We start from the raw sequence: 16821 nt of genomic DNA, 5'->3' as shown, positions 1-16821 counted from the left end.
AAGGCAACCACGACAGAAACAGACGGTTAAACAGCTCTCGGCGACAACCAAAAGTAGCTGCTACAGAACAAACACCAGGGTTTTAAGCTACATCCTTATTACATATCTCCATAGAGCATCATTTTTATAGCCACCGAAGGTGGAAAGTCACTCACTACATTAGCTAGACCCAAGCAATTCTAAGCAGTTCCCCTCTTCGACGCTCCAAAGCCTTAAGCACCGGAGAAGTAGAGCACCCTGGGCCTCTGAAGATAGGATTTTCCATTGCCTGATTGTTGCCGCCGCCATCTTTTTCCCTGGAAAACAAAACCATTGCGCAAACGCCATAAGCACCACAAGGTAGCAGATGTAGCAATATTTATAGCTTCACATTGTTTTTTCTTCTTCCAGAAAGAAGTCAATGATATAAAAGAAACAGGAGGGGTAATGTCAAGTGTTTCGGCAACCACAGCCCAGATCTTAGATGCAACAATGCAATCAAACAAAAGGTGTTGGATAGATTCATGTTCGGTATAGAAAACACAAGTTTTATCCTCTACATGTCTTCTTTTGGCCAAATTGTCTCTAGTCAAGCTCGTGCTGTTGTACATCAGCCATAAGAAGACATGCATATTTGGAGGGACTTTTATTTTCCAAATAAAATCTCTAATCTCAGAAGGTATCCCACCAAAGTTAATCAGCTTATAAAACGACTTAACAGAATATTGACCATTTGATTCTAGGCCCCAGATAGGGCTGTCTGGTTGATCAGAAAGGGTAGTTTATTTAACCAAGTCAACTAATAAGTCCCATTTGTGTATCATAACCTCATCCACACATCTCCTGAAGGTGAGACACAGGTGCACCCCATCCCACACCTGGGATAAAGTAGCATCCTGCTGATGACATATATCATATAAATCCCAAAAAGCAGTTTTCAGGGAGCATCCTCCAACCCAGTTATCATGTCAAAAGGCAATGTTATTCCCATTCCCAGGATTCCGTCTCCAAAAGTTTATGGCAGCAGCAAAAGCCCAGGAGATGCTTTTCCAAAAAGGAGATCCCAAGGCAGGTTTAGCATAAAAAATATTAGGTTTATCAGTAGCATATTTAAAGCAGAGAAGTTTTTTCCAATCTCCCTCCCTCCCATCATAGAATCTTTTACCCCATGAGGCCAGGAGAGCCATATTGAACTCCCTAAGGTTGGGGACACCCAAGCCACCAGATTCCTTCCTTCTAGCCACAAGGCCCCAATTAGCTAGATGGTATTTGTGAACCTCACCCACATTGCCCCAAAAGAAATGTGACATTTGGGAAGTGATCATGTCAATAGCCCACTTTGGCAATTTCATCATAGCCATGAGATATGAGGGAATGCTAGCAATACAAGTAGTCAGTAGAATCAGTTTGCCTCTATAAGATAAAAGCCTGCCTAGCCAACCAGCAATGTTTTTAATAATCCTATCAATGATAGGTTGCAAGTCTTCCCTTCTCAGTTTTTTGAAGTGTAGAGGCACACCAAGATACTTGAAGGGAAAGTCACCAAATTGGCAGCAAAAAATTTGAGCAAACTCTCTAGACATTTGCTCAGAAACATGAATGGTATGCAAATCACTTTTATGAAAGTTGATTTTTAAGCCAGAAAGCTTTTCAAAACAGGTCAGGATCCATTTCAATTTTTTTGCATATTCCACAGACTCCTGGATGAACAGAATGGTATCATCAGCATATTGTAAACTAACTACTCCACCAGGGATGGCATTTTTTAATAAGGTCCCAGAAGTTTTGATAAAAGAGAAAAGATAAGCCATCAGGGCCAGGGGCCCCAGTGGCATATGAGCTCATAATCGCCTCTTTGATCTTATCCTCAGAAAAATGTCTCTCCGGGTCTCTCCGAACTTCCTCGCTAATCATTTCTGCCTCAGACCAAAAACCATTTCCCAAATGTAAATTAGGTTTAGGTTCGTAAGCAAACAAGTTTTTGTAGAAATCAGTAGCTACTTCCAACATGTTTTCAGTGGATGTCGCAGGCCCAGAAGGGCCTATCAGCTCAGAAAGATGATTCTTGCTATGTCTATGATTTGCTAAAGCTTGGAAATAAGCATTATTACGATCCCCTTCAAGAATTTTCCTGTCTCTAGACTTCTGCCAGAAGGCAATCTCCTCTTTTTTCCAAATCTCCTCTAGTTCTGATTTCACAGCTTTCATTCTATCATGATCAGCAGCAGACAACTGTTGGGATTTAGATAGAACATCAAGCAAGTCAAACTCCATAAGGAGGGATTTTTTCTTGCTTTTCATCGCAGCCTCAATATTAATGGCCCATCCTTTTGTCTTCTTCCTAAGTAGCCTGGTTTTAGACAGCCAGTTATCTACCGAAGAGGTGGATGAGGAAACAGACGACCAAGTTTCATGAAGCATCTGGTGAAAACCAGATTGGGACAACCACCACTTCTCAAACCTGAACATCTTAGGGCTCAAGGACCGCCGCCCTCCAGTGTCTAACACCAAGGGGGCACGGTCACTCCCTACTCTGGGAAGGGCAGTTAGGGAGGACATTGGGAAGTGGGCATCCCAATCCACAGAGGTAAAAACTCTATCCAGCACAGCAAAAACAGGATTATCCGGATTGTTAGACCATGTAAAACCCCTATTGGAGATAGAAATCTCCAAAAGCCCCCACCTATTAATCCAATCATTAAACATGAAAGTGGTATGATGATTAACTAGCCCACTACTCTTCTCACTCTCATTCCTAACTAGGTTGAAGTCTCCACATATCAAAATAGGATATGATGCAGACTCAACAATATTGTGCAGTTCAGCCACAAAATCCACCTTGAACTCTGGATAAGCAGAGCCATACACTATCACCAGGTGCCAAGCAAAACCATCTTCTTTGTTTTTAAATGTGGTTGTAACTGAGAATTCATGGTTAACAAAACCAATAGTTTCAAACAAGCTTTTTCTGAGACCCAAAAGGATCCCACCAGCAGCATTAATAGCAGGTAAGTAATGCCAGTCAAAACTATAACTCCTATCTATAGCTTTGAGGAAACCCTCAGAAATAACCTCTCTCTTAGTTTCTTGAAACCCAGTAAAATCAGGGTTAGCTCTAGCAATGGTATCACAAAGGCACTGAACTTTACTAGGTTGACCAAGCCCTCTAATATTCCAAATGAGACCTATCATTTTTAAGCAACTTTGAAAGGATGAGACAGGCCACAAGGCCTAGCTTTAGTTAAGACATTTGGAGTTCTCCTCAAGGCATCAGCAGTGCCCACTGGCTTGAGTGAGTAATCATCCAAAGGTGTCCCAACCAAATCATCATGATCGAATTCTAAATTATATGGAAGGACAATTTCAGGGTTGTTATTGGCAAAGGCCAAGCATCTCTCCTTTTCCCCATCAACCAACATGTCAATGGTTTCATGTCTATTAACATCATCCCCCCAATGCATATATCAATTTTACTCATTTGTTCAAACATAATGTCATGATTAGTATTAGTGAATGATTTACCTTTAATTTTTTTGGAATTTCCAGATTTTGCTTCCTCTTGTAAGCAGCAGCTTTCTCCATAATATTCAAGTTGCCATGCCCCCTAGTAGCAGGTTTCTGAACCAGTATAGGCCCCCACTTGGTCTTCTCAGCTTTTGGTTTTGGATCCTGAGCCTGATCAAGGGTTTCCAGCAGAAATCTTTTCAGAGAAATGTTCTGAATGGCCTGTACAGCTTCAGGAGGAATAGTTTCAAATTCATCATCCTTGGAATCCTCTTCCTCAGCTTCAGCAGAGATCTTGTAGAAGTTTCTCTAGTACTATAGTACTGACACAATGACACTTGCATACACAGGGCCAGGATGCTCGTCGCTGGGATACGGGGCAATGCAGGAGCTCGGCCCGTTCCGCGTAACCGAGGACAACAAAACGCTCAGCAGAAACGCGAACGCCTGGAACAACGGTAACCCATGGCCTCGCTTACTCATCAATCTTTGAATTTGTCCTGCCTTATGTCACTGGAAATGGACCCGGGCCCACATGGAAGTTTCAGGGACAAATGATTTTGAAGTGTGGAGTAAATTAAAGTGTGAGAAATGATCAAATTAAGAGACTAATTGTTTGCTTGTGAAAAATAATGGCAGTGGCTAATGTGATCTTCCTCGAGTCGCCTGCTGGTGTGGGATACTCCTACTCGAACACGTCTTCCGACTATGATCTCAGCGGAGACGAGAGAACCGCCGATGACGCCTACGTGTTTCTCGTGAAATGGCTGGAGAGGTTCCCGGAGTACAAGGACCGGGCCTTCTATATCTCAGGGGAGAGCTATGCCGGACACTACGTGCCGGAGCTCGCTGCTACCATCCTACTCCACAACACATACAACAACAGAACCGTCATAAACCTTCAGGGCATCTTGGTACGTTAAACTAATTAGCTGTACTTCCATGAAACATCATACAATTTTTGGTTTTCTAACTTGGATCTTGTCTTCTGTATATATTGAAGGTGGGAAATCCGTACCTTGATGCGAACCGGAATATTAAGGGGGTGGTTGACTACTTCTGGACCCACGCGGTGATGTCGGACGAGGTCTACGCCAATATCACCAAGAACTGCGACTTCGATAACTTGAATGGTACATTTACAGATTCTGCGTGCAGCGGAGCTGCTGTGGCGTTCGACGCTGGCTACATCGATGTCTACAACATATACGCTCCGGTCTGCATTGACGCACCCAATGGAACCCGTTACCCCAGTGGCTACGTAAGTCAACATTTCTTACCAAAACGGGAGAAAAAATGGACAATATTCTTATATACGTTTCAAAAAAATACTAGTTCATGTTCTGAACAGCTAACCATTGTTTTTTCCTCTACAAATTCCAGTTACCTGGGTATGATCCATGCGTTTATTATCCTACGTATGCCTACCTCAATGATCCAGCGGTGCAGATGGCTTTCCACGCTAGACCGACAAAGTGGACAGGCTGCGCGTAAGATCCTCAAACAAGCTGATGTATATACAGCAACTAATCGGTTATCAGTTTCACCCACACATATGTAACTCCTGTGATTTGTACATGCATGCAGAAACTTGAACTGGACAGATGCGCCAATGTCCATGCTGCCAACCATGACATGGTTGATCGAAAGCAAGCTTCCGATTTGGATATTCAGGTAACAAATTAGTACAATCAAATATTCTCAGAAACTTTAAAAGTAGTCTAGTGTAGTAACAAAACAGCCTGCATGTTTCAGTGGCGATTTCGATTCTGTGTGCCCGCTTCCGGCGACGAGGTATTCTATCCAAGACATGACCCTCTCTGTGACCACTCCATGGCGCCCATGGATAGCAAAGGAGGAGGTAAACCTGTTGTGAAACTAGCATTCATCTTAGATCACCTTGAGACAGATGGTTTTTGATAAGGATGGTTTGCAGGTTGGAGGATATGTTCAGCAGTACGCCGGGGGGTTCACATTCCTATCTGTGAGGGGAGCTGGCCATATGGTTCCATCCTTCCAGCCTGAGAGGGCATTGGTGATGTTGAGCTCGTTCCTGCAAGGGGTACTCCCACCTTACGTAGAACAGCAATGATTCATGGTGCCCATAAAACTCCATCCATGAGAGGTTTTGGTATTCGCCAAGCTTCATGACAAGTGCTGCCTACAATGTGGATGGAGTTGTCATAATTTTCAATCACTTAGAACATTTGTTTGCTTAATGTGTAGTTTAGTTAATATACTTGTATCCAACTGTTGAGAATGGTTGTCCTAGTGGACATGGATTTCCTTTGAATGAATTTATTACAAGATCCTAAATAATAAAGATAAACATAAATTATGTCTACCGTTGATTATTTTTTCCGATAACACAAATAAGTAAGGGAGAGGATACCCTCAGCAGGCCTGAAAAGGGTACATAAGACATCTCATCTATGGTGCAAAGGCACCATAGCTAGTAAGCTCCACTCGTTCCTTGAACCTACACAACCACAATACACATCCCTTGTCAATCATAACATCCAGAGAAATTCTAAGGGATCGCTCGCCAAGCACATGTTGCCAAAATGTGATGGCATGCGATCCTTTGCTCCTCACCATGCAATCCAAGGATGCTGAGCTGACACATATAGCCAATGTCGCCATTGATCTAGCCACTCGAGCCAAGATGCTTGCACACCAAATCACACGGTCTATCTATGGAACACATGGGCACAACAACACACCTATGCCCGACCTTAGCCAGAACTAGTGGTGGCAACTCCATCGAGAAATCTTCTATATCTAAATAGCTAGCCCTCACTAACATATTTCTCTGAACATATACAAGTATGCCATCTCATCATTCAGCATGCATGAAGAAAAACCCACCACAACATGCAACTATGCATAATAAAAAGCCACCTCAACATGCATGATAATTTACATACTATATTACTATTATTATATTTATATTACAAGCCCCCACTAACCTATTTCTCTCTACATGCAAGTATGCTGCCTCGTCATTCAACATGCATGAAGAAAGACCGACCACAACATATGCAACTATGCAGAATAAAAAGCCACCTCAAGCTGCATGATAATTTACATGCTATTATGATATTTATATTATACAATAACTAAACACCACAAATCATATTCTTTTTTATTTCCGTTGTCATATTATTACTCTACATATTCATGTTTCATACAACTAATTCTCATTGAATATATTGCAAAACATTCCCGCAACAACGTGTGAGGTATCATCTAGTATTAGAAGATTGTCACCCCTTTTTGCAGCCACACAGGACAATGATGCTCACTGATGCGCTAGCCACCACCAAAGGTCACGATATTCCAGACATCATGGTAACCACTCATGCCAAGGAGTATATGAATTCCATAATCGTACCATGAAACCAACCTGATAGGAAGATGGATCACGATTAACATGGTTCACGCATAAACAAGGTTGTGAAACAGTATGCTAACACTATTAGGGAAAACCCTAGTAGTAGCGCTTGTTTTTAAGCTAGCAGTAGCGCTTGTACAAGCGCTACCACTAAGGCGCTACAGCTAACTAGTAGCAGTAGCGCTGGAAAGGGAGCGCTACTGCTATACCTAGTTAGCAGTAGCGCTTTTCTTTAGTAAGCGCTACTGATAGTACTAAGTAGTAGTAGCGCTTCTTCTGAAAAGCGCTGCTGCTAACTTTTCCTGTATTTTTAAAAATACAGCTTATTTTCGTTGTGGTTTTATATATAGTACTTTTATCATATGATTTTATGACCATGATTAGTTATTATATATAACAGTGGGTGAAATGAACGTGGAGTAGATTCAAGTGGAGGCAACATGTGGTGCATGTCGAAAGTACTACTAATCCAAACTTGATCTAGTTTGAATTAGTAGTACTTTCGATGTGCGCCACATGTTGCCTCCACTTGAATCTAATCCATGTTCATTTCACCTACTGATATATATAATAACTCATCATACTCATATAACAACTTAGCATCATGCATCATCGATCATAATAATAAATAACTCATCATTGGTATCATAATAACAAGTCATACTCGTCATCATCGATCATACAACTTCTACTCGATACCACATCATCATCATAGTCATCTAACGAATCCTACTTAGTTGTTCTTAGCACATGATCATGAGTATTATCTAAGACCTACTACCTTCTCCTAGGTAAAATAGCATAAAACAAGATAGCCCCTGACTCTCCATTATGGAGAATGGAGATTATCCTGTCTCCAATTCTTGCCTTTCGCACAATCTTGCTTCCAAGAACCTCCCTACGACTGACCATACATTTTTTCCATTATTTGATTATCATGTCTTCACTGGTTTTAGAAATCCGATATGGACATGTGGGACTCGTAGGATGACCTGGCTGTATGTTCAAAACATCATGGCGACCATTATGATACATCAGATGAGGCACACATCCAACGGGATTTTCTGTTGAAAAACATAGTAATAACTTCGTAGTTAGCAATGTACTTAAGCTTTAAAATAATTTATGCAAAAGATGCACGGATGTCGTAATAGTAAAAAATCTTACCATGGCATCTCCATGGATGTTACCGTGGTTCAACACCTGCACTAGTGGCACGTATTCACCATAATGTGGAGGAGTTTGATAATAGATATTATAATTCTTAAGATCAGTACAAAATGCGATCATATGATTTTTCTCCTGATAAGTTAACTCAGAACCATCGGTGTAGTAGGTTCTGTCTACCATCTTCCGCACATTGTTTGAAGAATGAAAATAAGCTGTCAATGGAAATAAGCTATCAACTATTTTGAAATAAACAATATAAATTAGTTAATAATTATGTTTGAGAAACTCACATAGCGGTAGAATTGTAAGCGTATCAACAACGATCCAAATGTCCATATTGTCTTGGTTGATGTCAGGATCACCAAGATCCATGGTGACAAGCATACCCTCATAAAAACCATACATCTTACAAAGTGCTTCCTAATTTTTGCAACCAAAATGGGTTATGCTCTCAGAATTGTACAGATTTACTTCAAAATCCACACCATGATGGGTCCTTAGGTGAATTTTCTTTGTTTCAAATTTTCATGGTCTTCAAAATCCATCCTCTCCAAGAGATAGCGTCTTGCATGGCATGGGATAAGCTACTCGAATTGTAAAAGATGAAAATTACACGTTGAAATAGTTGAAATCATGCTTAATTACGAAAAAAACACTTTGCGTACCATTTCAACATCGAAGGTCTCCTGGAGCTTAATGCTGAAGCGCCGATCTTCGTCCAGGTGAGGCCTGTCGCACTGACCCGATCGTCGCCGCACCAGTCGCACTCCCCCGGGAGACTTTTGTCGTCCGACGACGACATTTCCTAGGTTCATAATTTAAAGATAAACTTGTACAATTCAATATATGTACTACAAAAACTAAATTAGATCATTATTATTCATCACGGGTTGACTATCGGTCTGCCGAGTCTTTTTCTTGAAAACTCTCAGCTCGCGTGGTGTATACATTCGACCGTTGGTGATGATCGCTCCTCCTTTCGTCCCCGAGTACATTACACCAAAAGTTCTAGCACACGGGAGCAAAGGAGAAGCGACCCCCACGACAACAGTCGGGATTTTTCATCCTCTCATATGTGGTGGAGACTCTCACTCACTGATTCCTCTTTGACATTTGCGACCGTCGGTGATGGTCGTTACTCCTCCTTCCCCTAGTGCATAACAAAGGTCTAGCACCCGGAGAAGGAGAAACGACCCCCACGACAACAGTCGAGCTTCTTCGTCCTCTCTCATATATGGTGTATACACTCCCTCACTGATTTTTTGACCTTCGGTGATGGAGCCTCGACAGACTTAAAGTCAACCCGAAATGTCGTTTAATTATTTTCTAGAAAATCCAGGCCGCTCGATATTTCCTACATATTCTAGCACAAATCATGCCAGAATTCACGGAAAATCCGGCATGACCTTTGCTAAAAAAGGACATATCGAGCGCCTGAAATTTGCCAGAACGGAAATTAATCAACACTCCGGCAAAACATAGGCCACTATAGGAGGTGTAACCTGCAAACATGGCCGACCACTTGGGCAAGCACATATCCTATCTGAGTAACACAAGATATAAATGTTTATATCTACATCATTTGAGCATTCAAATTTGATGGTCATTGCATTTCAATGGTTCAAAATATATGAAAAACATATCAAAATGTCTTATAGGACTCATATTGACATGGAGATTTGGCAGGTCTCACCTCGAGGTCGGAGGTGTCGGTGACGGGGACGATGGCGGTGATGATGGAGGGGTTCCTTGATTTCTGCAAAAACAAAAACCCTATAAGCTATCAATTAATCAAATGCATACGCCTTGCATAGTGCTCTCCAATTTTAACATTCAAAGTAGGAGTAGTTTTCCAATTTGAGCATGCAATACGCAAAACCAAATCGTAAAATAAATTAGTATTCAAATTAGCATGCATTCAATAAGCAAAACTAAGTCATCTCTTTCATCCGTACATCGTCGAATATTATCACTAATACACCTCGAATAGTATCATACATATAATATCACTAATACAGCTAAAACCGTAGCAAACGACGGGTATTGGTGCGGGCGATGGACACCCAAAGAGAAGGAACTATCACAGGATCATAGCTCCAGTGAGATCCCTGAAGAACCTGCCAGGTATTGGAGAACCTACCCCCCAACGCAACCATGTAGTGACGGACGTGCTCGTCCTCCTCGCTGACACGGTGACGTACCACCTCCACGGCGTCCTCAAGCCCCCGCACCGTCACTAGCCCACGCGACCACCACCAAAGAAGGTTCGGGTCAACGACGGGCTGGCTCCTCCCCAAGCTGCGCCCCCCGGAAGGTAGCACCTCCCAGTACCAGCCCGGCAGAGCCCAGTCCCGGACATGGCCCCTCTGATCAAGCAGGCCTCCTCCGCCGAGTCGACGACGAGGATGCGGGATAGGCATCGTCGACGTCGATGTGGAAATAATTTTTTTAACTAAAAAATAAACTAGTTCTATTAATTTTCTTACTAAAAATAAACTAGTTCTATAGTAAAAATTTAATTAGATCATCAAATCTCATATACCTAAATTTTCTTACTAAAAATATACTAGTTTTATTAATTCAACTAGTTCAACTAAGCACTTACTATAAATAAAATAAACTAGTACTTACTAAAAATAAACTAGTTTAACTAGTTCTATTAATTTTCTAAGTAATTCTATTAAACACTTACTAAAAAACAGTAAAAAACAATATTGAATTTTTTCTATAAACTAAACACCACTGCCCTAAATTAACATCTACTTAATTAGTTACCTAACCTACTGATGTCTACTACGCAACCTTCTTCTTGTAGACGTTGTTGGGCCTTCAAGTGCAGAGGTTTGTAGGACAGTAGCAAATTTCCCTCAAGTGGATGACCTAAGGCTTATCAATCCGTGGGAGGCGTAGGATGAAGATGGCCTCTCTCAAATAACCCTGCAACTAAATAACAAAGAGTCTCTTGTGTCCCCAGCACACCCAATACAATGGTATATTGTATAGGTGCACTAGTTCGGCGAAGAGATGGTGATACAAGTGCAATATGGATGGTAGATGTAGGCTTTTGTAATCTGAAAATATAAAAACAGCAAGGTAACTAATGATAAAAGTGAGTGAAAACGGTATTGCAATGCGTTGAAACAAGGCCTAGGGTTCATACTTTCACTAGTGCAAGTTCTCTCAACAATGATAACATAATTAGATCATATAATAATCCCTCAACATGCAACAAAGAGTCACTCCAAAGTCACTAATAGCGGAGAACAAACGAAGAGATTATTGTAGGTACGAAACCACCTCAAAGTTATCCTTTCTGATCGATCTATTCAAGAGTCCGTAGTAAAATAACACGAAGCTATTCTTTCCGTTCGATCTATCATAGAGTTTGTACTAGAATAACACCTTAAGACACAGATCAACCAAAACCCTAATGTCACCTAGATACTCCAATGTCACCTCAAGTATTCGTGGGTATGATTATACGATATGCATCACACAATCTCAGATTCATCTATTCAACCAACACAAAGAACTTCAAAGAGTGCCCCAAAGTTTCTACCGGAGAGTCAAGACGAAAACGTATGCCAACCCCTATGCATAAGTTCACAAGGTCACTGAACCCGCAAGTTGATCACCAAAACATACATCAAGTAGATCACGTGAATATCCCATTGTCACCACAGATAAGCACATGCAAGACATACATCAAGTGTTCTCAAATCCTTAAAGACTCAATCTGATAAGATAACTTCAAGTAAAATTCAATCCATTACAAGAGAGTGGAGAGGGAGAAACATCATAAGATCCAACTATAATAGCAAAGCTCGCGATACATCAAGATCGTGCCGAATCAAGAACACGAGAGAGAGAGAGAGAGAGAGATCAAACACATAGCTACTGGTACATACCCTCAGCCCCGAGGGTGAACTACTCCCTCCTTGTCATGGAGAGCGCCGGGATGATGAAGATGGCCACCGGTGAGGGATCCCCCCTCCGGCAGGGTGCCAGAACTGGGCCCCGGTTGGTTTTTGGTGGCTACAGAGGCTTGCGGTGGCGGAACTCCCAATCTAGGTTACGTTCTGGAAGTTTGGGTATATATAAGAGGTGTTGGCGCTGGGAACAAGTCAGGGGGGTCTCCGAGGCGGCCACGAGGTAGGGGGCACGCCCAAGGGGTAGGGCGCGCCCCCCACCCTCGTGGTGGCCTCGGGACTCTTCTGGTCCATCTCCGATACTCCGTGGGCTTCTTTTGGTTGAAAAACAATCTCCGTGAAATTTTAGGTCAATTGAACTCCATTTGGTATTCCTTTTCTGCGATACTCAAAAACAAGGAAAAAAACAGAAACTGGCACTGCGCTCTAGGTTAATAGGTTAGTCCCAAAAATAATATAAAATAGCATATTAAAGCCCATTAAACATCCAAAACAGATAATATAATAGCATGGAACAATCAAAAATTATAGATACGTTGGAGACGTATCAAGCATCCCCAAGCTTAATTCCTGCTCGTCCTCGAGTAGGTAAATGATAAAAACAGAATTTTTAATGTGGAATGCTACCTAACATAATTTTCAATGTAATTTTCTTTATTGTGGCATGAATGTTCAGATCCGAAAGATTCAAGACAAAATTTTAGTATTGACATAAAAATAGTAATACTTCAAGCATACTAACTAAGCAATCATGTCTTCAAAAAATAACATAGCCAAAGAAAGCTCATCCCTACAAAATCATATAGTTTGGCCATGCTCCATTTTCGTCACACAAAATGCTCCCATCATGCACAACCCCGATGACAAGCCAAGTAATTATTTCATACTTTAGTATTCTCAAACTTTTTCAGCTTTCACGCAATACATGAGTGCGAGCCATGGACATAGCACTATGGGTGGAATAGAATATAATGATGGAGGTTGTGTGGAGAAGACAAAAAAGGAGAAAGTCTCACATCGACGCGGCTAATCAACGGGCTATGGAGTTGCCCATCAATTGATGTCAATGCGAAGAGTAGGGATTGTCATGCAACGGATGCACTAGAGCTATAAATGTATGAAAGCTCAACAAAAGAAACTAAGTGGGTGTGCATCCAACTTGCTTGCTCACGAAGACCTAGGGCATTTGAGGAAGCCCATTGTTGGAATATACAAGCCAAATTCTATAATGAAAAATTCCCACTAGTATATGAAAGTGACAAAATAAGAGATTCTCTATCATGAAGATCATGGTGCTACTTTGAAGCACAAGTGTGGAAAAAGTATAGTAGCATTGTCCCTTCTTCTTTTTTGGCCTTCCTTTTTTATTTGGCCTTTCTCTTTTTTTATTTGGACTTTTTTTGCCTTTATCTTTTTCTTTTTTTTTTCTCACGGGACAATGCTCTAATAATGATGATCATCACACTTCTATTTATTTACAACTCAATGATTACAACTTGATACTCAAAATATGACTCTATATGAGTGCCTCCGGCGGTGTACCGGGATGGGCAATGAATCAAGAGTGACATGTATGAAAAATTATGAATGGTGCCCTTGCCACAAATATGATGTCAACTACATGATCATGCAAGGCAATATGACAATGATGAAGCGTGTCATAATAAACGGAACGGTGGAAAGTTGCATGGCAATATATCTCGGAATGGCTATGGAAATGCCATGATAGGTAGGTATGGTGGCTCTTTTGAGGATGATATAGGGAGGCTTATGTGTGATAGAACGTATCATATCACAGGGTTTGGATGCACCGGCGAAGTTTGCACCAACTCACGAGGTGAGAAAGGGCAATGCATGGTACCGAAAAGGCTAGCAATGATGGAAATGTGAGAGTGCGTATAATCCATGGACTCAACATTAGTCATGAAGAACTCACATACTTATTGCAAAAATCTACAAGTCATAAAAACCAAGCACTACGTGCATGCTCCTAGGGGGATAGATTGGTAGGAAAAGACCATCGCTCGTCCCCGACCGCCACTCATAAGGAAGGCAATCAAAGAACACCTCATGCTTCAAATTTGTCACACAACAGTTACCATACGTGCATGCTACGGAACATGCAAACCTCGACACAAGTATTTCTCAATTTCACAATTACTCAACTAGCACGACTCTAATATCACCATCTTTATATCTCAAAACAATTATGAAGTATCAAACTTCTCATAGTATTCAATGCACTCTATATGGAAGTTTTTATTATACCCATCTTGGATGCCCATCATATTAGGACTAATTTCATAACCAAAGCAAATTACCATGCTGTACTAAAGACTCTCAAAATAATATAAGTGAAGCATGAGAGTTCAATAATTTCTATAAAATAAAACCACCACCGTGCTCTAAAAATAAGTGAAGCACTAGAGCAAACGACAAACTACTCTGAAAGATATAAGTGAAGATCAATGAGTAGTCGAATAATTATGTAACTATGTGAAGACTCTCTATCATTTAAGAATTTCAGATCTTGGGATATTATTCAAACAGCAAGCAAAACTAAATAAAATAAAATGACATTCCAAGCAAAACACATATCATGTGGTGAATAAAAATATAGCTCCAAGTAAAGTTACCGATGAACGAAGACGAAAGAGGGGATGCCATCCGGGGCATCCCCAAGCGCAGGCTCTTGGTTGTCCTTGAATATTACCTTGGTGTGCCTTGGGCATCCCCAAGCTTAGGCTCTTACCACTCCTTATTCCATAGTCCATCGAATCTTTACCCAAAACTTGAAAACTTCACAACACAAAACTTAACAGAAAACTCGTAAGCTCCGTTGGTATAAGAAAATAAATCACCACTTAGGTACTGTTGTGAACTCATTCTAAATTCATATTGGTGTAATATCTACTGTATTCCAACTTCTCTATGGTTCATACCCTCCGATACTACTCATAGATTCATCAAAATAAGCAAACAACACATAGAAAACAGAATCTGTCAAAAACAGAACAGTCTGTAGCAATCTGTATCATTCGAATACTTCTGTAACTCCAAAAATTCTGAAATAAATTGGTGGACCTAAGGAGTTTGTCTATTAATCTTCTTCAAAAAGAATCAACCTAAAAGCACTCTCAGTAAACAATGGCAGCTAATCTCGTGAGCGCAAAAGTTTCTGTTTTTTACAGCAAGATCGCAAAGACTTCACCCAAGTCTTCCCAAAGGTTCTACTTGGCACAAACACTAATTAAAACATAAAACCACATCTAACCAGAGGCTAGATGAATTATTTATTACTAAACAGGAGCAAAAAGCAAAGAACAAAAATAAAAATGGGTTGCCTCCCAACAAGCGCTAACGTTTAACGCCCCTAGCTAGGCATGATGATTTCAATGATGCTCACATAAAAGATAAGAATTGAAACATAAAGAGAGCATCATGAAGAATATGACTAGCACATTTAAGTCTAACCCACTTCCTATGCATAGGGATTTTGTGAGCAAACAATTTATGGGAACAAGAATGAACTAGCATAGGAAAGCAAAACAAGCGTAACTTCAAGATTTTAAGCACATAGAGAGGAAACTTGATATTATTGCAATTCCTACAAGCATATATTCCTCCCTCATAATAATTTTCAGTAGCATCATGAATGAATTCAACAATATAACCATCACATAAAGCATTCTTTTCATGATCTACAAGCATAGAATTTTTATTACTCTCCACATAAGCAAATTTCTTCTCATGAATAGTAGTGGGAGCAAACTCAACAAAATAACTATCATGTGAGGCATAATCCAATTGAAAATTAAAATCATTATGACAAGTTTCATGGTTATCATTATTATTTATAGCATACATGTCATCACAATAATCATCATAGATAGCAACATTGTTCTCATAATCAATTGGAACCTCTTCCGAAATAGTGGATTCATCACTAAATAAAGTCATGACCTCTCCAAATCCACTTTCATAATTATCACAATAAGATTGAACACCCTCTAAAATAGTGGGATCATTACTTCCTAAAGTTGACACTCTTCGAAACCCACTTTCATAAATATAATCATCATAAATAGGAGGCATGCTTTCATCATAATAAATATTCTCATCAAAAACTTGGGCGACTAAAAATATCATCTTCATCAAACATAGCTTCCCCAAGCTTGTGGCTTTGCATATCATTAGCATCATGGATATTTAAGGAGTTCATACTTACAACATTGCAATCATGCTCATCATTCAAAAATTTAGTGCCAAACATTTTAATGCATTCTTCTTGTAGCACTTGGGAACAATTATCGGAATCCTTATTTTCACGAAAGATATTAAAAAGATGAAGCATACTACTGGAATCAGCTAATTTGCCATCTGCCAGCTCTTTGCCGTCTGCTAGCTGACGGCAAAGAAGCTCTTTGCCATCAGCTACCCAAAAGCAGACGGCAAAGAAATGGCAGACGGCAAAGAAGCTCTTTGCCATCTGCGAGCTCTTTGCCGTCAGCCAGCAGATGGCAGAGAATCTTTGCCGTCCGCTGGCAGACGGCAAAGAGAGAGGTGGCCCCCACCCCCCGCCTGTTTGGAAAAAACTTAACGGCCCACCTCTTTGCCGTCTGCCAGCAGACGGCAAAGAGGCAAAAGGGCGGACGGCAAAGAGAGGCAGACGGCAAAGAGGGCACTACCTAACGGCCCGTACCCCCCTGCCCGTTACTCTGTTCTCTCCTCGCCGTTCTCTCCTCGCCGAGCCCCGCCACCACTTCCCACCCCGCCGCCGCCGCCGGCGCCCGCCGCACGCCGCCGCCCCCACCACTCGCCGCCTCCCCGGGGCCCCGCCGCCCC

General features: G+C 41.1%; 1 protein-coding gene across 1 annotated transcript in view; it reads left to right on the top strand.

The window, feature by feature from the left end:
• LOC123124924 (serine carboxypeptidase 1-like) overlaps nt 1-5575 on the top strand; it is a 6213-nt gene extending 638 nt beyond the window's left edge. Inside the window, exons 2-8 of the mRNA XM_044545473.1 lie at nt 3834-3941; nt 4123-4397; nt 4487-4744; nt 4867-4973; nt 5071-5157; nt 5239-5344; nt 5420-5575. Coding sequence (XP_044401408.1) covers nt 3834-3941; nt 4123-4397; nt 4487-4744; nt 4867-4973; nt 5071-5157; nt 5239-5344; nt 5420-5575 — 1097 coding nt within the window. The remainder of the gene's footprint in view (nt 1-3833; nt 3942-4122; nt 4398-4486; nt 4745-4866; nt 4974-5070; nt 5158-5238; nt 5345-5419) is intronic.
• Nucleotides 5576-16821: the final 11246 nt, after the last annotated feature.

Source organism: Triticum aestivum, chromosome 5D (genome assembly GCF_018294505.1).
Source record: "Triticum aestivum cultivar Chinese Spring chromosome 5D, IWGSC CS RefSeq v2.1, whole genome shotgun sequence".
Taxonomy (NCBI): Eukaryota; Viridiplantae; Streptophyta; class Magnoliopsida; order Poales; family Poaceae; genus Triticum; species Triticum aestivum.
This window is presented reverse-complemented; position numbering and strand designations above follow the sequence as displayed.